Source organism: Sus scrofa, chromosome 2 (assembly GCF_054392235.1).
Source record: "Sus scrofa isolate SSC_HxYL_T2T_F1_AM1 chromosome 2, Sscrofa_HxYL_maternal_Yorkshire_Landrace_v2.0, whole genome shotgun sequence".
NCBI classification, from domain to species: domain Eukaryota; kingdom Metazoa; phylum Chordata; class Mammalia; order Artiodactyla; family Suidae; genus Sus; species Sus scrofa.
The window spans coordinates 144,613,664-144,636,609 of record NC_139384.1 but is presented as its reverse complement, the minus strand read 5'-3'; the positions used below and the strand labels follow the sequence as shown (position 1 = coordinate 144,636,609).

The 22,946-nt window shown below is 40.3% G+C and overlaps 1 protein-coding gene across 7 annotated transcripts in view; it reads left to right on the top strand.

Moving 5' to 3' along the window:
- MEIKIN (meiotic kinetochore factor) overlaps positions 1–12,727 on the top strand; it is a 102,969-nt gene extending 90,242 nt beyond the window's left edge. For 5 of the 7 annotated variants that reach the window (XR_014838767.1, XM_085014554.1, XM_085014552.1 and 2 more), the window contains 2 exons: positions 1,460–1,583; positions 12,525–12,727. Coding sequence is in view for 5 of the 7 variants with exons in the window: in XM_085014554.1 (XP_084870680.1) it covers positions 1,460–1,583; positions 12,525–12,556 (156 nt within the window). In the remaining 2 variants the exon portion in view is untranslated. The remainder of the gene's footprint in view (positions 1–1,459; positions 1,584–12,524) is intronic. The other 2 variants (XM_085014556.1, XM_085014555.1) reach the window with 1 other exon arrangement.
- Positions 12,728–22,946: the final 10,219 nt, after the last annotated feature.

Sequence of the window (22,946 nt, the reverse complement as noted above, 5' to 3'; positions counted from 1 at the left end):
TTCCTGTACAGTTTTTCATATGGCAGCTTGGTTTCTCATAAGTTCGATACTTACTATATTGTTGTTATAATAAAATTATAGAAAGATACGAAATGTGTTTTGTCCATCATTTCTGCTTGGACTATTCTGAGCCGAATCTTGAAGAACAACTCTGATGCTGACCTTGACCCTGATCATTTATTTTGTTGCTCTTATTAGATGAGACTTCTTTGGGCCTAAATTGGGGATCGCATCCTACTAAGAGGATTTGTTTCTGTTTATCCTTCATCAAGTGTAGCTAGGATTGAGTATCAATCTGGGACCACTTTGGCCCCCTTTAATGGTTCTGGTTTTGTGCCAGAATCGTAAGTTCAGCATTCTCGTCTTCCTGTTGGCCCATTTACAGTTTCCTTGTCTGAGCCAGGCACTATACCCAAGGCATGGAATACATTGCTTGTCTAGGCTAAATCTTGTGGCCATGTTGGTGCTCAGAAGTGTTAGTGCTATCAGCCCCTTCCAATCTGTAAGGAGTAGTGTGCAAGCTAATTGAATGAGTAGCCTCTCCCAACCAGAAGGATAGAAGATGAATGCTGGGCAGGAAAACTGTACGTGTCTACCTCAGAGAATGTTATGAATTTTACATTAGAAGAGGTGTCGGTAATAATTTTATTTAAAATAGGAAGGTCCCTTCATAAGTATATATTTCTACTTCTGAGTTCTTAGAAACAAGATATGTCACGTCTGAAAGATATGGCATTTCTTTATTCTAGAGACAGTCTGGTTGGTGGGATATTATCAAAATTAACTCAGTTGGGAAATCAAGTTAATCTAGTGTTTGACTCTGAATTAAATTCACATTTATGTTTTAATTCAGTGAATTCTGTAAACTTTCTGTCCCCACTTCAGAATGCTTGAATCTCAACTCTGTCATTACTTTGTCTTTGTTGTTGTTTTTTTTGTTTTTGTTTTTGTTTTTGTCTTTTTGCTATTTCTTTGGGCCGCTCCCGTGGCATATGGAGGTTCCCACGCTAGGGGTTGAATCAGAGCTGTAGCCACCGGCCTACGCCAGAGCACAGCAATGCAGCATCCAAGCCGCGTCTGCAACCTACACCACAGCTCACGGCAACGCCGGATCGTTAACCCACTGAGCAAGGGCAGGGACCGAACCCGCAACCTCATGGTTCCTAGTCGGATTCGTTAACCACTGCGCCACGACGGGAACTCCTGTCTTTGTTTTTAAACAGTTATATGCAACCTCTCTGAACCTAAGTTTCCTTGTTTTACAACTGGGGATAATATAATCTGCTCTGCCTGGATCTTGTGAATATTAAATAAGCAGATGTTTTAAAACCAGTCACTTAGTGTCTAGAGTGGTATCTGTGAAATACACAGATATTGAAATTATTTGCCTTTGAAATAAAACAACATACAGATATAGTACCTGGAAAAATTATGCAAAATTTAATTTTTTCTTTTTTAGGTTCCTTCAAATACATCAGAAATGTGTTGTATTATTAAAGCATCACCAGGAACTAGACAAGTAGAAAGTAAAGGTATTATTTTAAAGAAGAAGAAATATTCTCTTCCTAAAGATACTCCTCAAGGTAGTGTAGTATGAATGCATAGCATACATTTTGGAATATATAAAACATTTTTTTCATTGTAAATTCCTTAGTACACAGGAAGTTCAGTTATAAATTGTATTCTGAGAGTTCTTGCACAAAGTGGAAATGTTAAAAGTATAAAAAATCTTGGTCAGTTTTCAGAACCTGAGTAAAATAATTTTTTTAAAGTCTTACACTTCATTTTTTGAAAAATTAACATATGTCATTGATTTAAAGTGTATTTATTTAGTATTCCTCCTCATAACTATTTGAAATTTAGTGTTGTTGGGTTTCTTATTTAACAGATATTTCATTTTTAAAACTAGGGAGATATTTTTGTATTTACTTATCATTGGTTGAGAACTTTCTCTGTGGAAGGCACCTAATTGTATCTTCTTTATTTCTCACTAACACTTTATGATGATGGCTATATATGCAATTCTCATTTTATATATTAAGAATCTGAGGCTTATGGAGATATAAAGATTTTGTTCAAGATCATACTGCTGCCAAGTGGTGAAGAGGAATTCCATTTTTTTTTCAAGGCTTCTGAATTCCAAGTTTAGATTCTTCTGTACTTTCCTTACTGAATATAAGTCAGAATGTGTAATAACTTGATGGAGCTGGAGAAGCTTTTACAAGTAAGCAGATAGTAAAGCAGTTGAAACTTAATAGGTTATGTATAACTTCAGTCCAGCTAAGCTGCTTACTCTTGCCGCACCTGTGACATATGGAAGTTCCTGGGCTAGGGGTCCAATCTGGGCTGCCACAGCCACAGCCAAACAGGATCTGAACTGTGTCTGCAACCTATACCACAGCTCGCCCTTTACCCATTGAATGAGGCCAGGGATCGAACCTGCATCCTCATGGATACTAGTCGTGTTCATTTCTCCTGAGCCACAACAGGAACTCCTGCTGCCTACTCTTGTTCCTTGTCCCCATTTCTTCCACAGAGCCTGCCCTGAGCACTCCCTAAGTCCACAGAGACCTTTTTCTTATTTCTAAGTTATTTTTTTCTAAGTTTTCTTTTTTCTGAGAGCCTTGACTACTTAATTAAATGACACTTGATAATATACTACTGCCTGACATAATTTACAAGGCTGTCTTTTCATATTATTTAGATTATATTTTAAGGGAGAGAAACAACATAATAGATTTCTTTCTATCTCTGTTTCTGATAGTTTCAGCACAGTGGTAGGGAATAGTAGATGATCTGTCAGTCAGGGTTCCACCAAAGAAACAGAACAAGTGGAATATGTGTATAGACACATATATCTATACATATGTAAAGATATTTATTTCAAGGAACTGACTTACGCAGTTGTAGGTCTGGCTGAAAACTGTAGAGCAGGCTGGAAACTCTTGGGCAAGAGCTAATGACACAGTCCTCGGAGGAATTTTTCTTCTTTAGAGAAAAATCTCAGTTTTGCTCTTAAGGTCTTTCATTTGATTGGATGAGGAATACTCACATTATTAAGGATAATCTCCTTTACTTAAAGTTAGTTATCATAGGAGTTCCTGTCGTGGCTCAGCTGTTAAAGAACCCAACTAGTATTCATGAGGATGTGGGTTTGATCCCTGGCCTCGCTCAGTGGGTTAAGGATCCAGTGTTGCTTCGAGCTGTGGTGTAGGACACAGATGAGGCTTGGATCCCTGTTGCTGTGGCTGTGGTGTAGGCTGGCTGTTGTAGCTCCAATTTGACTCCTAGCCTGGGAATTTTCATATGCTGCAGGTGTGGCCCTAATAGGGCCAAATTTAATTTCAGGGTCCCCCCCCCTCTTGTATTCTTCCCACTTATTAAATGCATGGACTCAGATTAAAAAGAAAACCAAACATAGTTCCCGTCGTGGCTCAGTGGTTAACAAACCTGACGAGTATCCATGAGGTTGCAGGTTTGATCCCTGGCCTCGCTCAGTGGGTTAAGGATCTGGCATTGCTGTGAGCTGTGGTGTAGGTCCCAGACACAGCTTGGATCTGGCATTGCTGCGACTGTGGCAAAGGCCGGCAGCTATAGCTCCCGTTGGACCCCTAGCCTGAGAACTTCCGTATGCCGTGGGTGCTGCTGTGAAAAGAAAAAAAAAGTTAGTTATAGATATTAGCTATATCCACAAAAGAAAACTTTGCAGCAACACCAAGATTAGTATTTAATTTAGTTGGATAATGTTACCTAGCCAAGTTGACACATGCAATTAACCATCACAGTCCACTCCGTGTCAACTATGCATTCATGCACAACTCCTTAAACCATATTTAATCTCTAAATGAAGACAATAATGAAATTATTCTTATGCTTAACATAATAACACCGTCCCTATGTGAAACTGAACATGTGCTAACTCCTTTCCCAGAAGAGGATGCAGTCCTGGGTGATGTTTGTTCTTCTCCTTGATATATTGTAGCTTAAGCACTGTGATATAGTTAACTGTTATTAGTACAACTTAGGTACAACTTAAGTTAGACGATAGGGACATGAGAGCGGGAAGAAAACAAAGATATTTGCTTAACCAGTTGTGTGGTCATAGCAGGTATTTATAACTACCTTCCTTCATTGCCCATTCCATATTCTCTCTGCCCTCAGCAAGCACCTCGGTTGTGGTTCTTTGATCACGTGGCACGACTGTCATTTCTGAAGGGTCTCTGCCATTAAAAGTCCTGCTTAGATTGGGTTATTATAGTTTTTCACAGACCGTAATCACTGAGCATGGTAATGCTAACACTCTAAATGATCCACTGTATTCCAGACATACTCCTCCTTGCCTCCACTATGGTGCAGTAGTCTGGTTCCTCCTTCGTGGTCAGGATCAGTCACCTTAGCCAGTGCAGTGCAAAGTTCCTTCTTTGTCTGTTGACTCAGAGGCATGAGAAGCCCCAAATGGCCAGGTGGCAGTCTTGATTTCTAGTTCAGTGGAATCATTGTTGTGACTCCTAATGGAAGCATTCCTCCCTTTGAACCTAAGACCTCTAGACCTACAAGCATAAAGTCATGGCAACAGGAGGCAGAAATTTTGCTAGTGGGTCATCAGGGGTAGTAGTAAACAGAATTTCATTTCTACTGCTTGATTCTTGGGTCTGTGAATCCTGGCCATGAGAGAAACAATGCCAAATTTGGATGCTAATTCAGATCATGTACAACCTTCTGGAGAACCTTGCCTCAGCCCTGCAAGCTATTGTCATTTAGTTGGTGCTGTAACTGCATCTTCCAAAGGCTATTCCACCATTCTGTCAAGCCAGCTGCTTCAGAATGGTGGAAAACATGGTAAGAGAGGGAATGCCATGAGCTTGGGCCTATTGCCAGAATACTTTTGCTATGAAGTGAATTCCATGATCAGAAACAATGTCGTGGTTTCCTGCGATGGTGGATAAGACATTCTCTAAGTCCTTGGATGGTGATTTTTTGTTAAAAACATTATGTTCAGGGAAGGCAAATCCATATCCAGATGAAGCGTCTTTTTCAGTGAGAATAAAATGCTGCCCCAGTCATGATGGAAGTGGTCAGTGTAATCAACCTGTTGCCACTAGGTAAGCTGGCAGAGTGCTCCAGGGAATGGTGCAGTTTGGGAAACTAGGTGTTGGTCTCTGCTGCTAACAAATTCCATCCTCAGCAGTGGCTATAACCAGACTGACTTTGGTGAAAGGAAGTCTGTTTTGCTGAGATCATACACAACCTCCATCCCTGCCACAGTGGCCACTTTGTTCATTGGCTTATTGGGTGATGCTGGGGGTGGCTGGGGAAAGAAACTAACTGGTATTCACAGAACAGGTCATCTTATCCACTTGATTATTAAAATTCTCCTCTGGTTAGATCACTGTTTGGTGACCATTCACATGGTACACAGATATCGTCATGTTTTTTCCCATTCAGAGAGTTCTGCCCACCTGCCTCTTCCCTTATTTTCTTGTTATTAATTTTCAAATCATGTTCCTTCCAAGTCTCTAGCTATCTGGCTCAACTGTTGGTCACAGCCCATGAATCAGTATATAATCACACATCCTGGCTATTTCTCCTTCCAGCAAAGTGAACAACCAGGTGCCTTGCTTGAAGTTCTGCCCACTTGAAGGATATCCCTTTACCAGTTTCCTTAAGGGATGTCCGAGAAAGAAGCTGTAGGTGCTATAGCTGTCTCCTTTCAGGTGGTGCTTGCATATCATCCAGATCCATCTGTAAACCAGCCTGAGCTTTCTTTTCCTCAGTCGCCTTATCATAGAGAACTCCTCATGATGCTGTTAATTCAGGCAGGGAGAGAGAGGGTAATGTAGCCGGAGTCAGGACTATGGGCATCTGGGCCACTTCTTCGTGTAACTTACTTGTGCCTTAAGGGCTTGCTTGAGTCCAACCTCATATATACTGTTTCCATTTGATAACAGAATGCTGCTCTTCACAGCAAACTTTATGGCTTGGTGCATCAGACAACACACAATTCATGATGGGTAACTCATCTCTCATTATAACTTGGTGGCCAAGGTTACGTATTCAGTCTCTACTGAGACCCAGTATCAGACCAAAAGTTATTTCTCAAAAAGAGAGCAGTTACAGAGAATGGCTGTGCTTTTTTCCAAAATCCTAAGGGCCTTTACTGTGATTATTGATCTACAAGTTCCAAATAGCATGTCTTTCTGACACTGATACTTCAGGCACCATTGGATTTGCTGGCTCATATGCTACCAGTGGCAGAATATCTTGCACAGTAGTCTGTGCCTTTTGTAGAGTCTTCTCTTTGTTATGAGACCCCCTCAAAACCAGCAGCTTTTTAAAGTCGCTTAGTAAAAGGACCGGAGTATACACTCAACCGAGCAATATGTTGACTCAAAAGTCTAAAATGGCCCACTGGGAGTTCCCACAGTGGCTCAGCAGAAACAAATCCGACTGGTAACCATGAGGTTTCAGGTTCATTCCCTGGCCTTGCTCACTGGGTTGGGGATCCGGCATTGTCGTGAGCTATGGTGTAGGTCACAGACACAGCTCGGATCTGGTGTTGCTGTGGTTGTGAAGTAGGCCAGCAGCTGTAGCTCCAATTTGACCCCTAGCCTGGGAACTTCCATATGCTGCAGGTGCAACCCTAAAAAAGCAAAAAAATAAAAAACAAAATGCCCCACGAAGTATTGTGCCTCTTTTTTGGTTGTAGGAATAGCCAGATGCAACAACTTATCCTTTATCTTACGATGCATGTCTCTCATATCACTGGATCCCTAGACATTTCACTAAGATGAAAAGAGACCCAGCAATTCCATTTCCCTGGACCCTAGAGACCCAGAAATTCCACTTCTAGGAATATATCTACTGTAATATGTACATATGTTTGTTGTAAGACATATAGTAGAAGGTTCATAGCAGCACTGTTGATGATAGCTTCAAGCTGGATGATACCCATATGCTCGTCAGCAATAGAATGGATAAATAAACTGTGATATATTCATTCATGAGAGTGCTGTATGGCAGTGAGAATCTACAGTATACAGATATATGCAACAATATTGATGAGCCCCCTATAAGGAACCAAACACAGTAGAGTACATTTATTATTACTTATATTTAGTACAAAACTAGGAGAAACTTAACTACAACAGAAATCACCATAGTGGATGTCCTTGTTGGAGAGGGAGCATTAACTTGAAAGGGTTATAAGAGGGAATCCTGGGGTCCTGGTAGTGTTCCATTTCATTATCTGGATGCTGGTTACTTGTGTGTGTTAAGTTTCTGAAGACCCAGCAAACCGTATAGTACACATATGTGTGCTTTTCTGCATGTATGTTATACTTCAGAAAAAAAGATAAAAATAGGACTTCCCATCATGGCTCAGTGGTTAACGAATCCAACTAGGAACCGTGAGGTTGCAGGTTTGATCCCTGGCCTTGCTCAGTGGGTTAAGGATCTGGTGTTGCCATGAGCTGTGGTGTAGGTCGCAGATATGGCTCGGATCCTGCATTCCTGTGGCTCTGGCATAGGCTGGCAGCTGTAGCTCGATTAGGCCCCTAACCTGGGAACCTCCATATGCTGTGGGAGCAGCCCTAAAAAAGGCAAAAAGACAAATAAATACATAAATACATAAAAATAAAGAACCTTCTCTTAATTTGATCTTTTTGGCCTGTCATACTAATTTATGACATCAAGTAATGTCTGGGTTTAATTATGAAACAAATCAAAACTCATTTGTGTCTAGGAAGTTTTTTTGAGTGTTCAGACCAAAATTTTTAGTTTAATTCACAGAGAGACCCCACCACTGCCACCATGCGTGTTGAACCAATTGTGCCACCTCCTGGCTTCCTTCTAGGCTCTCACCTCATATAGCAGACTCCTCATTTAAGTAATTCACTTTAAACTTGTGGGCACTTGTCTCTGTCTTTCCTTTAGTAAAAATAGCAAAGCCTCAAGCTAACTGTGAGCCTGTTATTTTAAACACGCAGCAGCCTATTTTTAGTCCTGGCATTTAACAGTTTAGCTAGTTTGGCAGTAATCTAATCAGGACTACAGGGTGAAGCTCACTTTTGATGGTCTAGGACCCCTGTTCAGTATGCTGCTTGTTCGTTAATAGTGGACAAGTGACCCCTGGCACTATGCTGATTAAAGGGAAAAAATTGGTGAAAGTAAACCACTAGAGGAGTCCAAAGGAAATATGATAGAGGAGGTGGTGTGGGTAAGTAGAGATCTGAGAATGGTGACAGAGAGATAGAAGAGGGCTTCGAAAACATCCAGTATAAGGTTTCTTATTGTGTTGTCCTCTAACCACTTGTACCAGAATCACTGCAGACCTGGTAAATTAAAATCTCTAGAGGTAAATGGCACAAGAATCAACAATTTGATGAGCTTTCAAAGTGATCCCAGTGCACTAAAATTTGAGAACCATATAATAATCTAGTTTATTTTGTTCATTTTACATATAACAGAAATGCCCTGGCCATACTCATAAGTGACTTGCCCAAGTTCACACAGCCAATTACTGGCAGAATCAGAACTAGAACTTAGCTTTCTTGGTTTTCACTGAGTTTGACTGCCTAGCTGTCAAATAGGGAATGTGGAGTAGAATAGATAGGGCTCTGAGTTTCCCAGCCCATCCAGACAGAGCAGTTTTACCTCTCTTCACTTTACACATTGGACTTTTCTATTTTATTTAAACAGAGACTTCAAGTATTTTTTTCCTCAAGAAGAGGCTTGGACAATCATTGCTTTGTGCTTCTTACAGTTATAGCAGTGGATGTCTAATTTATTAGTACTTGAATTCAGCCAACAATCATGCCTTAAGCACTGCATTATTAGCTTGGGTTATGAGTACAGCCTTTATCCTCTTGGGCTTACAGATTAGTGATAAGGTAGACCTCACAATCTTCTCTGTAAGTTGATAAATTAGAAGTGGAGCAAAGCACTCTAGGAGCCCCAAAGAGAATGCTTTTAACTTTGAAGTGTCAGGCAAGACTTCCAAACTAACAGTACTTTTTGGAAAATCAGACAAAACCTGTACCTATCCTTATAGTACGATTTTGAGATTTCTTTTTTCTTTTTTCTTTATTATTATTGTTATTATTTGTCTTATTAGGGCCATACCTGAGGCATATGGAGGTTCCTAGGCTAGGGGTCCAATTGGAGCTGTCGCTGCCAGCCTACACCACAGCCACAGCAACACCAGATCCGAGCTGCATCTGCGACCTACACTACAGCTCACAGCAACGCTGGATCCTTAACCCACTGAGCGAGGCCAGGGATCGAACCCTCAACCTCATGGTTCCTAGTCGGATTCGTTTCCGCTGCACCATGACGGGAACTCCGATTATGAGATTTCTGTTTTGTTTTCATCTCCAAAAGAGATGATAGTAGTGTGTTATAAGTTCACATCTCAAATTAGTAGAATAACAGCCTTTACCTGGATACAGATATACCTTTAGTGAGAGTTTGAGTTTTAGATACTGATAGCAGGTAGAAGTATCACACAGAAATGTCCCAAATGAGATGTAAAAAGATTTGAGTATCAAAGGAATGGGAATGGAAATCACATAAGAGTAGAATATCACTAAGCTCATATCCTGTCTCTCTTAACATGGGTAACTTCCTTAAATCCTCCGAATTTTCCCCTTCTATCTGTAAAATTGGTGTAATACTAATTCTTCACAGAGTTGTTTTAAGGGTTAGAGATAGTATATGTAAAGTATCTGACATATAATAATTACTCATTATGCAATAATTTTTACTTGCCTCTATAAGTTAATTCCTCAAGTCTAGCTCACTAGATCTTCCTTTTTTATCTTTGAAAACTGCCCCTTTGTTTTTATTAAATTGCAAAAAGCCTAGAATATATTGTGTGATTATTGTACTTGATAAATTTGGTTATGTCATTTCATGTACAGAAGATATGAAGTAAGTGTGTGTAGTCTTTGACACAGGTACATTGAACCAGCACAATTACAGTGGTGAAGTATGCCAGCCAGTTCTTTGGGGGGAAAAGAAATCAAACTATTTTGACATAACCATAGACTTTTAAGTCTATTGGTTTGGTATTATGTAGCTATAGAATAAGAAGATGAAGTTCTGCAGTTGACTGGTTCACTCATTTGGAGTCTGACTGTCATATGCTACATGCAGTTGGTTGCTGGTAATAGTGAGATAGATAGATAGCTGTCTTTATGAAGTTAGTTATCTTATAGAGGAAGTCAGATATGTAAAACACGTCCAGTGGAGGCATAGGCACTTTCATAGAGCTAGATGTAGGATCCTGTTGGGGTGTATAGGGATGGCAGGAAATGCTCTGAAGAATAATCTGAAGCCTTGAGTATAGGCCTTCTTGGCAGAGGGGCCAGAGTAAATAAAGGCACAGAAGCTTAAAGCTTCCTTGGGTAGTTGAGGAACCAAAAGTAGTTATATTCTGCTGGAGTGGAGATTGGACTCTGAAATTGATTAATGATTAGTAGTCAGGGGTCAGATCATGGAAATCCTCCTATACCAAACTGACTTTTGACTTTATCCTGGTCAAATTGCTTTTCAGTTAGATAATTCTACCTAGAAGTATGGACATGATTTGGAAAAGTTGAGCCTGGAAGCAGAAAGATCAGATGGGAGTTGTGATAAGTTCCGATGAACAAAGCTGAGAAAATAAGGATCTCAGCTACTATATCTCAGAATGTGGTGCTCATGCTGCCTGTCTCTGGGAATTTATAAATAATGCACATTCCAGAGTCATTTCTTCAGCAATTTGATTCAGGATTTCTGGGGCTTGAAAACCAGTATAACCTTAAAATGTTTATTGGTTTAATTTCCAGGGCTTGGTACTATATAGATATTGGTATAGGATAGTGAGAGAGAAGGAGAGTAAGAGGATGACTCCTAGGTCTCTAGTGTTGCAAAGATTTTAAAATGATGCATTCTAGATATGTCAGAGGAAAATATAGAGCATGGCCCTGAATGTATATATAACAGCTGAAGAGGTGTAGATGAGACTACATAGTTGGATGGGTCAATTGCGTTTTGGAAAGTTGGTATGGGAGTTCCTATTGTGGCTCAGTGGTAAGGAACCCAACCTTAGTATCTCTGAGGATGTAGGTTCGATCTCTGGCCCCACTCAGTGGGTTAAGGATCTGGCATTTCCACAAGCTGTGGTGTAGGTCATAGACATGGCTCGGATCTGGCATTGCTGTGGCTGAGGCAGCAACTGCAGCTTTGATTCAACCCCTAGCCTGGGAACTTACATATGTCACAGGTGCAGTCCTAAAAAGACAAAAAAAAAAAAAAAAGAAAAGACAAAAAAAAAAAGAAACAAAAAGATGTTGGTATGGAGAGGATGACTGTGGCACAGGTTCTGAAGTCTTTAATAAATAAGCAGACAGTCTCAGGTCATTGAAGAAATCAATAAGGAATAGAGGGTAGAATAGCCAGTACATCCCAAATTTTAATTTACTTATGAGTTGTTTAAAATGGAGATTTTGATCATGTGGAGGTTCCCAGGCCAGGGGTTGAATTAGAGCTGTAGCTGCCAGCCTACACCACAGCCACAGCAACGTGGGATCCAAGCTGCATCTGCAACCTACACCACAGCTCACAGCAATGCCAGATCCTTAACCCACTGAGCAAGGCCCTGTATGGAACCTGAGTCCGCATGGATGCTAGTCAGATTCCTTTCTCCTGAGCCATGACGGGAACTCCTCTACATTTCTAATCACCTCCTAGGTGACACTGAAGTTACTAATCCATGGACCATACTTTGAATAGCAAAGATACAGGTCTTTGGTGTTCAGACGGCTGCACATCAGATCCTTTAACCCACTATGGCAGGCTGGGGATCACACCCATGCTTCCACACTGACCCAAGCTTCTGGAGTTGAATTCTTAACCCACTGTGCCACAGCAGGAGCTCCATAAGGGGCAAAAAAGTTTGAGTACCATTGATGTAGGCTAATTAAGCCAGGGGGTAAGGTATATCATAGTATGAAAGCCAGCTCCACTCTATATCTCCTGGTGTGAGATATTGGGAGGAAAAGCCCCAGAATCTTGTACGAAAGAACCTGGGTTCAGCTACTACAAAGTGTAGGAGAATACAAAGGAGAGATGGATAGAAAAATGTGAGGAGATTCTGCCTAGGTGGTGGCTGAGGAGGACGGGGTTGAGAAACACAACTAGATTGGTTCCACAAGGTTACAAGGCTGGAATGAGCACCCTTTGTGATGGCCACTGAGAGCCATATTTGCTGCATTTTCCACTGGAATGTTACTGAGCAGATCTCCTTGTGTCTCCAAAGAAAAGTATTATCGGCATGTCCAGGAAGGAGTGAGCCAGCTCTTCCTTTTTTTTTTCTTTTTTTTCTTTTAAATGATCTCTGGATTTGTTTCCTAAGGCTTGATGGAATGAAACTAGAGGAGTTGCCTGGATATCAAGAGTTCTCTCCTCCAGGGACTGGTTATTAATAACTATTATAAACCTGCTTGTGATGTATATGAAATAATCTGTTGTTATTTTTTCTCCAGATATTATAATAAAAACAAGTGGCAGGATGTAGCAGCTGTGGCTGAGTTTTCACTACTTTGAAGACTTGAATGTCATGAAGCAGAATATCTGCATGAAATTGCATGAAATTCAAAAATCAAATTTCTCTAATTATTTGTAATATATCCCGGTGTTGAAATTCTTTTTTGAGATTCTTATAAATTACTTTTAATGAGCTGATAAAGAATCATTCTTCTGTCTGTTTCTTAAATGTGTATTTGTATTATAAAATAACAGCTAGCTTATATTATTAAGACTGCACACTAAGTAGGTAATTTCAGCTGCTTATAAAGACCCAACCCCAGGATAAGAGTTGACTTCTTTTGATTTTTTTTCCCAAGTTTATCCTTTGTATGGATTAAAAGTAGTAAAATTGTTGATACTTACTTATATTACAAGCTATTTTTAACAGAACTTAATTGAAACCACATGAGTGAGAGACCTAATTCCAGGTCTGACTGAAAGAAACTCTATACTCAAGGTTTGCTGAAGTAGGGAATGTATAATAAGTACAATCAATCACACACTAATTATTTAATATATTACCTCATTCCCAAACAATCTTATTTAGCTCATACTATGTATCTGTAAGGTTTTTGTTTGTTTTTTTTGTAATATACCTTGTTGTGGCATCTTGAAAATGCCCTTCCTAAAATTCAGCAGTCCTGTTGTCACTGAACACAGTATAATATGTAACTCTTAGTGATATTTTAACTCTGATGGATGGTTTTACTAATGTTATCATACATAAAAGTAAATGATGCAAATTTTCAAAGTTGCTTCAATATGAAAGAAAATTGTAAAATCAAGGAATTAACTTGAGGTTACATAACTCATACAGTATTCAGTTTTAAATAGGTGTCCCATGAAGATATTCTTGTAAATGATTTGACAAGGCCTTAAGTCACTAACAAAGCTACTTGTGATTTTGGTTTCACATTTTAATCTGAAAGTGAAATATGGGGAAGTTGTGAGGAAATATAAAAGAGATCCTTAATGATGGAGGCTAGAACCAAATTTAGACCTGAATTCTAAATCAGTACTCAACTAAGTCAGCAAGTCTTGTGGTAGTTTTAAAAGCAGAAATTTGATAAGCAGTGGGGGAAGAAGAAATGACATAGAAGGCCTATTCCCTGCCCTCAAGGAGTTTATAATCCAAGGGGGAGGAGCGAGAATGAGAACAAGGTACTCATAATTTCTAATCAGGTAGTAGGATCCTGTGATAAAGAATATTTGGTTTTTTTTTTCTTATCTCCCCAACACAATTTTTTTCCACTGTACAGCATGGTGACTCAGTTACACATACATGTATACATTCTTTTTTCTCCCATTATCATGGTCCATCATAGGTAACAAGACATAGTTCCCAGAGCTACACAGCAGGATCTCATTGCTAATCCACTCCAAAAGCAATAGTTTGCATCCCTTAACCCCAGGCTCCCAGTCCCTCCCGCTCCCTCCCCCTCCCGCCAGGCAGCAACAAGTCTATTCTCCAAGTCCATGATTTTCTTTTCTACAGAAAGGTTCCTTTGTGCTGTATATTAGATTCCAGATACAGGTGATATCATAAGGAATTTGTCTTTCTCTCTCTGACTTACTTCACTCATTGTGAGAGTTTCTCATTCCATCCATGTTGCTGCAAATGGTATTATTGGGTCTGGTGTGGCTAGAGGAATTAAATATTTGATAGTTTCGTATTGCTTGTAGGAAAAAATAGAGCTCTCTTAGATTAAATACTTGGTTAGGATGATGTAATTTAGAAAGTGACAGAGCCAGGATTTGAAGTTAGGACTATGTGAGTCCAATTTTTTTTTTTTTTTTTTTTTTTGGCTATTTCTTGGGCCGCTCCCATGGCATATGGAGGTTCCCAGGCTAGGGGTCGAATCAGAGCTGTAGCCGCCAGCCTACACAACGCAGGATCCGAGCCGCATCTGCAACCTACACCACAGCTCACGGCAACGCCGGATCGTTAACCCACTGAGCAAGGGCAGGGACCAAACCCGCAACCTCATGGTTCCTAGTCGGATTCGTTAACCACTGCGCCACGACGGGAGGTCCTGAGTCCAATATTTTTAACAGCTGGAGCACAGGGAGTGGTGGGAGGGAGGAAGGAGCTGCAGTTGGTATTCAAGGCTTAGTGGCGAAGGACGTAACTTCAGTTATGATTAAGAGGAACGGAAGTAGAATAAGCCTGCTTGCTATAGCATAGACCTGAGAAGTTCAGAAAGGATTTCTGTTGGTGAACCCTAGGAGAAGGCTACACTCTTAACCTTAGGTCTGTGAGTAGGCCTCAGACATAAGACCATCAAATAAGGAGATCATTTCTTTCTGGGGAGAGGGGCTCCATAGTTTTCATCGAATTTTCAGAGTGGTCTGAGGTCTAAAAAAATTTAACAATGGGACTGGACCCCTTCACTTTTTTTCTTTTCTTTTGGCCACCCTGCGGCATATAGAATTCCCAGGCCTGAGATTTATTCAGAGCCACAGCTGCAGCAACACTGGATCCTCTTTATCCCACTGGTGACTGAACCTGCATCCTGGAGCTGCAAAGATGCTGCCTATCCTATTGTGCCATAGCAGGAACTCCTGCACCACTTTACTCGAACATGTAAGTAATTACTCTTCACTTTTAAGCATTTAAAATATTTTCAAATTATACTTTGTAGAAAAAAAAAATCTCGTAAGGTCGTAAGTACCCAGAAAATCCAGTTTAAAAATTCGTGAAAGACCAGGTGTCATGTCATTTCCATTAAAAAAAATTTAACTGCAGTTTTTTTCTCCCTCTCCAAGGTGTAATTCATCACAGTTTGTTCAGTCATGAATGTCCTCTTTATCTCATATTGTGTATATAGCATATGTATTTATATGAAGGGTGTGATGCCCAGACTTTCCAGATAGACGTTATCTTCAACTTCTCCTGCTCTACCATTGCTTTCTAACCTGCATTTTAAAATGTTGTTATCTTATATCTTAAATGTTCCCTTGATTGCTTATGCTCTTCTACCTACCCTAATGATTCTTCATCTTGTTTATATCCCTGTTTCCTAAAAAGATACTTTCTGTTTTCTCACTGATCCCTCCTCACTCCTCAACCCTTTCTCAAACTCTTCCTCCTCCTCCCCTCAACACATGTAGAATCTGGGTTCAGCTCTGATTATTCACTGACATTGGTCTCCTCAAGGCTACCAGCACCTTCTTTGGTGCTAGTCTCAGGAGTATTTTTCAGTTTTCATCTTACCCACCTTCTCCCAGCTAATGATGCTGCAGATGATTACTCTTCTCCTGAAAACCTCCAATAAGGAATGAGCACTCTGAAACATCACTATCCAGGTTTTCATCTCATTTCTAGCTCTGTCTCTTCCATTTCTCTTGAAGGCTCATTTTCCTCTGTCTAATCTTTAAATGGTATCATTTCTTGGGATTCTATATTCAAGGGTTGCTTCTTAGGTTTTCACATCCTCTTTGGGTGGTCTCATCTACCACTACCCTCAGTTACTGTCTCTGTTCAGTTGACCCCAAATCTTTGTCTTTAACTGCCATGGATATTGGCAGTGGACATGTGTGGTTACTGGCCCTGCATTTATCACCCCCCCCCCAAATTTACTGTCTTTCCTTATAGTCCTACCGAATCCTTTTTCTCCCTTAGACTATAAGCTTCTTTTTTTATTTTATTTTATTTTTTTGCTTTTTAGGGCATATGGAAGTTCCCAGGCTAGAGGTCTAATTGGAGCTACAGCTGTAGGCCTATGCCACAGCCACAGCAAGGCCAGATCCGAGCTGGTCTGTGACCTATACTGCAGCTCACAGCACCAGATCCTTAATCCACTGAGCGAGGCCAGAGATCGGAACCCACAACCTCATGGTTCCTCATTGGATTCATTTTCACTGTGCCATGACTGGAATCCCAGACTAAGCTTCTTGAATGCAGAACTACATCTATTCACTACTGTGTTTCTGTTCCCCTCTATCTCCATCATAATTGGATTTTGAGTTCCTAAGTCACATGGTATAAGTGGGATTGATCCCACCCTTAGTTCCAGGGAGGGGCCTTTAATGGCTTAAATCAATTAACATGGCCCTCCTAATTCAGCCTCAATGGATTGATTCAGGAATGGGTGCAAGGCCTAAAATAATCCTATTGGATTAAATCTCAGAACTTTTTCTGGGAATGCTGGATACAGACATTTTCCTTTTCCTCTTGGATTTTTATCTGAAAGAATTTTACCTAAAAGGAAAGCTGCTAGCATCCATCTTATGTCCACAGATGGAGGTCCTGCTTGGGAATGGAGTTCACACAAACAAATTAGAGCTAGGATGGACAATCTGGATTCTTGATATACATACAATCTGTGGATACAGCTGTGCCTGAATTGTCGTCTACTTTAGCTCCAATTAAGCAAGCTGATCACTTTCTTTTTTTGCTTGGGTTAGTTTAATTTGTGGTACCATGTACAACACAGAACATCCTGACTGATGGACTCACCTAAGACCTTTCTAGAGTTCTAGGTCTGTGTAGCCAAATGCTTGTCATCATTACAGCGATCCTCATGATGTCTCATACTCAGCATATCCCAAAGTGAGCTTGCCTCCCCCTGAAGAGTTAGGTATCATCTGTTTCAGAGTTAGGTATCTTCATCTATCCAAGTTACTTGAGCCAGAAATTTGCTGTCACCCATAACGACTCCTTTTCTCTTTTTTTCTCATGGGCAGCCATTCATAAAGTCCTGTTGATTTTAAATCCTAAATAGCCCCCATTCCTGTGGCTGTTCTCTGAGTTCATGCCAGTGCTTTCTTGCCTGGCTTAGAGTAAAAGCCTCTTCACTGATTTCTCAGTCATTACTCTTGTACCTCGTAGTCACTTTTCCACAGTGTATCCAGAAGGCACTTTCTAAAATGGTCATCTGGGAGTTCCCCTGTGGCACAGTGATTTTAGGGATCCAGTGTTACCACTGCAGTGGGTAGGGTCTGTCACAGCAGTGGGTAAGGTCGCTGATGTGGTGTAGGTTCGATCCTTTGCTGGGGAACTTGCACATGCTGTGGGCGTGGCTCATCTGAAAATCTCTTAATAGCTCCCCAGTGTCCTCTGGATGAAGTCTGATCTTGTAAATTTCTTTTGCACAGTTTTCTTAATCCAGTTCAATTTTACCACTAGATTATACTGTAGGTCACTGAATTTTTATGTTTTCTCTTGCCTCCAAGCCCTGCATGTGCTGCTCCACCTGTCTGAAACACACTTTGCCTGCCCACATCCTCTTTTCTTTAGCCTATCCAATTTTTATTTTTAGTCCCTATTTATTTCATCCTTCAGAAAACTCTTTATTTTCCCAAAATGTTAGTTGTTTTTCCACAGCATCCTTCACTTGCCCACATCATAGCATTTGTCACAATGAATCATGATATAATTGCCTGTCAGATTCTGTTTTTTCTCTCTAGACTGTAAGCTTCTTGAGTGTATGAACTACTTCTTGTCCATCCTTGTATTTCCAGGTTCTAGCACAACTCTCAGACACATAGTAAACATATTGTTTAAAAAATATTTATTGAAAGAATGTTTGTCATAGAAATGTGCCCTTACATAAATGACCTTTTTTGGATACTTCTAATAGAATTCAAGGTGAGAATTTCTTTTTTTCTTTTTAGGGCCGCACTTGCAGCATATGGAAGTTCACGGGCCAGGAGTTTTATCAGAGCTGCAGCTGGGGCCTGCACCACAGCAACACCAGATCTGAGCCACATCTGCAACCTATGCTGCAGCTTAGAGGATTGCCAGATCCTTAATCCACTAAGCCAAGCCAGGGACTGAACTGACATCCTCACAGAGACAAGGTGGGTCCTTAACCTGCTAAGTCACAAGGGGAACTCCTTAAGCCAGTTTTATATTGAAGATAAAAGTTTGATTCCTTAATATTACTTACCACAATCTATAATAACGTGTTTACTTGTTGGTTTCTTAAAAGCGAGGGCTTTTATTTGTCTTGTACATTGTTGTATTCTTGGCTCCTGAAACATAGCAGGTGCATCATTTCACCATCTCTATTAGATTATTTCTCTTTGCATATTAAATTCTCTAATATCTTCCATCTCAAAGAAAAAGGAGGAAGACAGTTTTCCCTCTTCCCATCTCCTCTCAATACTTTTTTGTTGCTCCCTGCCTCAGCAAAACAGAATAGTGGCCCATTCTTGCTTCACCTTTCCCTCCCTACTCTTTCTTTTTTGAGTCCACTCAAAAAACTCCTCCTTTTGGAGTTATTTTCTTCTCTTGTCTCACTACTAATGTTTCTTCCCAGCCTTCTTTGCTGGATCCTTCTCTTCAAGATTTCTTTTTTTAAGTGATTTTTAATTTTTCTGTTATAGTTGGTTTATAGTGTTCTGTCAATTTTCTCCTGTACAGCAAAGTCACATGACTTCTAAGCGTTGTCCTCTTTGAGTATTAGTCCTGGACTCTCTTCTGTATATAACATTCCTTCTGGGTAAGCTCATTCATTCCATTACTTTAAATGCTGTGTATGAGCTGATGCCTACCGAATTTCTCTCTAATCCTGGCTTCCCCCCATATATCCTACTCTGAATGTCCACATGGATGTTTAATAGCCAGTTTAAACTTAATATATCTAAACTTAATACGCTTGATTTTCCTCTTCAAACCTGTACTTTCTCTGGTCTTTCCATCAGGAAATGACTTCCATTTGGTTGCTCAAGGCAGACACCCAGGAGTCAGTCCTTGGTTTTTCTTTCTTTCACTTTTCTTTCAAATCCTATTAGTTTTATCTTCAAAATAGCCAACATCAGCTCTTGCCTAAAATACACAGTCAACTTCCATAGGGTTTTCTCTGCTTCCATTCTTTTGTCTTTTTGTCTTTTTAGGGCTGCACCCGCAGCATACAGAGGTTCCCAGGTTAGAGGTCTAATCGGAGCTATCACTGCTGGCCTATGCCAGAGCCATAGCAACGCCAGATCCGAGCTGCATCTGCGACCTACACCACAGCTCACAGCAACGCCAGATCCTTAACACACTGAGTGAGGCCAGGGATCGAACCCACAACCTCATGGTTCCTAGTCGGATTCATTTCCGCTTGCCATCGTGGGAATGCCTCTGCTTCCATTCTTAATCTTTTATAATCTTTTCTCCACAGAGCAAACAGAATAATCTTCTAAAATCATAAACTTGATCATTTCCCTCTCCTGTTTTAAACTCCTGCAGTAGTTCCCATCACACTTAATCTTGCCGCCTTCTGTGATTTACGAGATTCTACAGACTTTGGCTCCCTGTATCTTTCTAACCACATCAAACATCTTCCCCCCCCACGGGAGTTCCCGTTGTGGCGCAGTGGTTAACGAATCCGACTAGGAACCATGAGGTTGCGGGTTCGGTCCCTGCCCTTGCTCAGTGGGTTAACGATCCGGCGTTGCCATGAGCTGTGGTGTAGGTTGCAGACGCGGCTCGGATCCCGCGTTGCTGTGGCTCTGGCGTAGGCTGGTGGCTACAGCTCCGATTCAACCCCTAGCCTGGGAACCTCCATATGCCGCGGGAGCGGCCCAAGAAATAGCAACAACAACAACAAAAAGACAAAAAGATTAAAAAAAAAAAAAAATCTTCCCCCTCCCAGAGTGTACTCAGCTGTTTTGCCTCCTTTTTTTTTCTTTAAACAGGTGGAACCCTTCCCTTTTACTTTTTCTTCTCTACTTGAGTGTTCTTCATCACTATCTTCCCATGGCTGGTCCTTTTCATTCTCAGTTCAAATCTCATATCTTTGGAGAAGAGTTTCCTAACCACTCTATCTAAAATTTGGCTTCCTCCAGCTGTTTGCTTTTTTTTTTTTTTTTTTTTTTTTTTTTCCTTTTTATGGCCGCACCTGTGGCATATGGAAGTTTCCAGGCCAGGAGTCCAATCGGGGCTGCAGCTACCAGCCTATACCACAACCACAGCAGTGCCAGATCCTTAACCCACTGAGTGAGGCCAGAGCTCGAACCCACATCCTCATGGATACTAGTCAAGTTCTTACCTCCTGAGCCATAATAGGAACCCCCCTGTTGTTTACTATTAATAATTTTCTTTCTTAGCTTTTAGCATGACTTGCAAACATCTTGTTTACTTTTCTTCTTTCCACTAAGGACTAGGTTCCTGAGACTAGGGGTAGACTGGCTGAACAGAGTTTGAGAGCTTCCAGGAACTCAAGAAATATTTTTTTAATAAATGCATATTTGTTTTCTGTTGCTTCAAACCACTGCCATTCCCTTATTATATAGCAGTAAATCATTGGTTAGCTTAAAAGTTTTTATTTGTTTATTTCTTGCTTTTTAGGGCCACACATGTGTGGCATATGGAGGTTCCCAGGCTAGGAGTCCAATCAGAGCTACAGCTGCCAGCTTACACCACAGTCATAACAATGCCAGATCTGAGCCATGTCTGTGACCTATACCATAGCTCATGGCAACACCAGATCCTCAACCCACTGAGTGAGACCAGGGATCAAACTCACAACCTCATGGTTCCTAGTCGGATTCATTTCCGCTGCACCACAAAGAGAACTCCTTAAAGTTTTTAAAACTGAGGTACCCTCAGTCCATCTCAGTATCATTTGGAAAGTTTAACTTGATCATCTTGACTCTGACTGTCCTGAGAAGTTATTAATGAACATTTATTTCAGGAAAAAGTAGCATAATTGAGGTCGGGCTTATTAGCATGGTGTTTTAGGGAGAGAGATTGCAGGATTTTTTTTTCTTTTTCTAAAATTTAATCTTATTGCCGTATAGTTGATTCACAATGTTGTATTAGTTCCAGGTGTACAGTGAAATGAATCAGTCATACATGAGTATATCCATTCTTTTTTCTCACATACAAAATGGGAATACAACACAAACAATTGAGTAGATTTTCCTGTGCTATACAGCAGGTTCTCATTTATCATCTATATATTTTACTGCCACCTTTTACTATATCTGATAACTGGAAAATGTCTATATGAGGAGTGTCCCTGTCTTTTATGTAATTGGAATCAGGTGGACAGAGACCCATAGGCTATTTCGGGGAGGCTGAATCTTCTACTCCTGAGTGAAAGTGTAGGACGCATGTCTAATTTTCTAACCCAAGAGTTCCACATTCCTATGACATTAATGAATAATTATATTCTTTCTAACATTTCCTCTTTGCTCTTAAACTTAAAAGAGGCTACTTTAAGACACCTCAGCTTCTCTGTGGGAAGAGGTGGTATTAAGTAACAGGGGGAAAAATAATATATTCTGTTATTGAACCAGAAGATATTTTCGGTTTTATCTGCAAAGGTAGGTATAGTTATATATCTTCTTTTATGACAAACTTGTATCATTTTGGTGCTGAGTCTATAATTTGAGTATTACACTGCAATATAAAGGACATGTGATGGATGATAGCAAGTGAATGTTGTTTTTTTTCCTGTACTTTTCAAGTAGATCAAATGAGATCACTGAATTGAAGCTGCTACATGATTAGAGAATACTAAAACAAAGTATCTGTTACGTAAGAAGTAATGTTCTTTCCCTTACTATTAATATCTATAATTATCCATGAACTAACTTTTTCCCAAGATGAAAGCACACAAGGTTATTGTATTTAGAACTTCCTTCTGAGGCGATGTGAACTATTCTCCTCAGGCTCTTTGGTCTTGTATAGATAGACCTGAGCCTGTTTCCACTTGTACTCATTTAATGAAACTTGGTAGTATAAAAACAAAACAAAACTTCCCCAAATGATTGCTTCATTGACTGTAAGTCCATTTACTCACTTAAAAACTTGCATTAATTTGCATTTTTGTTAACAAAAATTTCATTCTGTATTCGCATTTTGGAAGGAAAATATACATGGCTTTTTTTTTTTGCCTCATTAGAAATCTTAAGTATCTGGGCCCTGAGAATTATCTTAAGTTTATAGGAGGCACAGTCTTGCTATTTTCAACTTCAGTTACTCAGTAATTCTGGAGCTTGGGCAATATAAGGAGTTACTTTGAATCCATCTTAACTTGAGCACCTCAAATGTCACCTCCTCAGAGAGACCTTTTCCACTCATTTCATTTTTTAATTCTCATTCATAACACTAACAGTTTGAGATTATCATTTCCTTATTTACTGTCTCCTTATATGGAATGTTTGCTCCACCTTTTTTGTTTACTTTGGATCCCAGTGTCAAGACCAGGGTCACGTAAACATTTTAGAATGAATAAATTATATTGCTAGTCTTTTTAGGGCTGTACCTGCAGCATATAGAAGTTCTCTGGCTAGGGTTGCAATTGGAGCTGCAGCAGCCAGCCTACACCACAGCCACAGCAATGCCAGATCTGAGGCACATCTGCCACCTATGTTGCAGCTTGCCCCTGCCGGGATCCTTAACCCACTGAGTGAGGCCAGGGATGGAACCCAAATCCTCATGG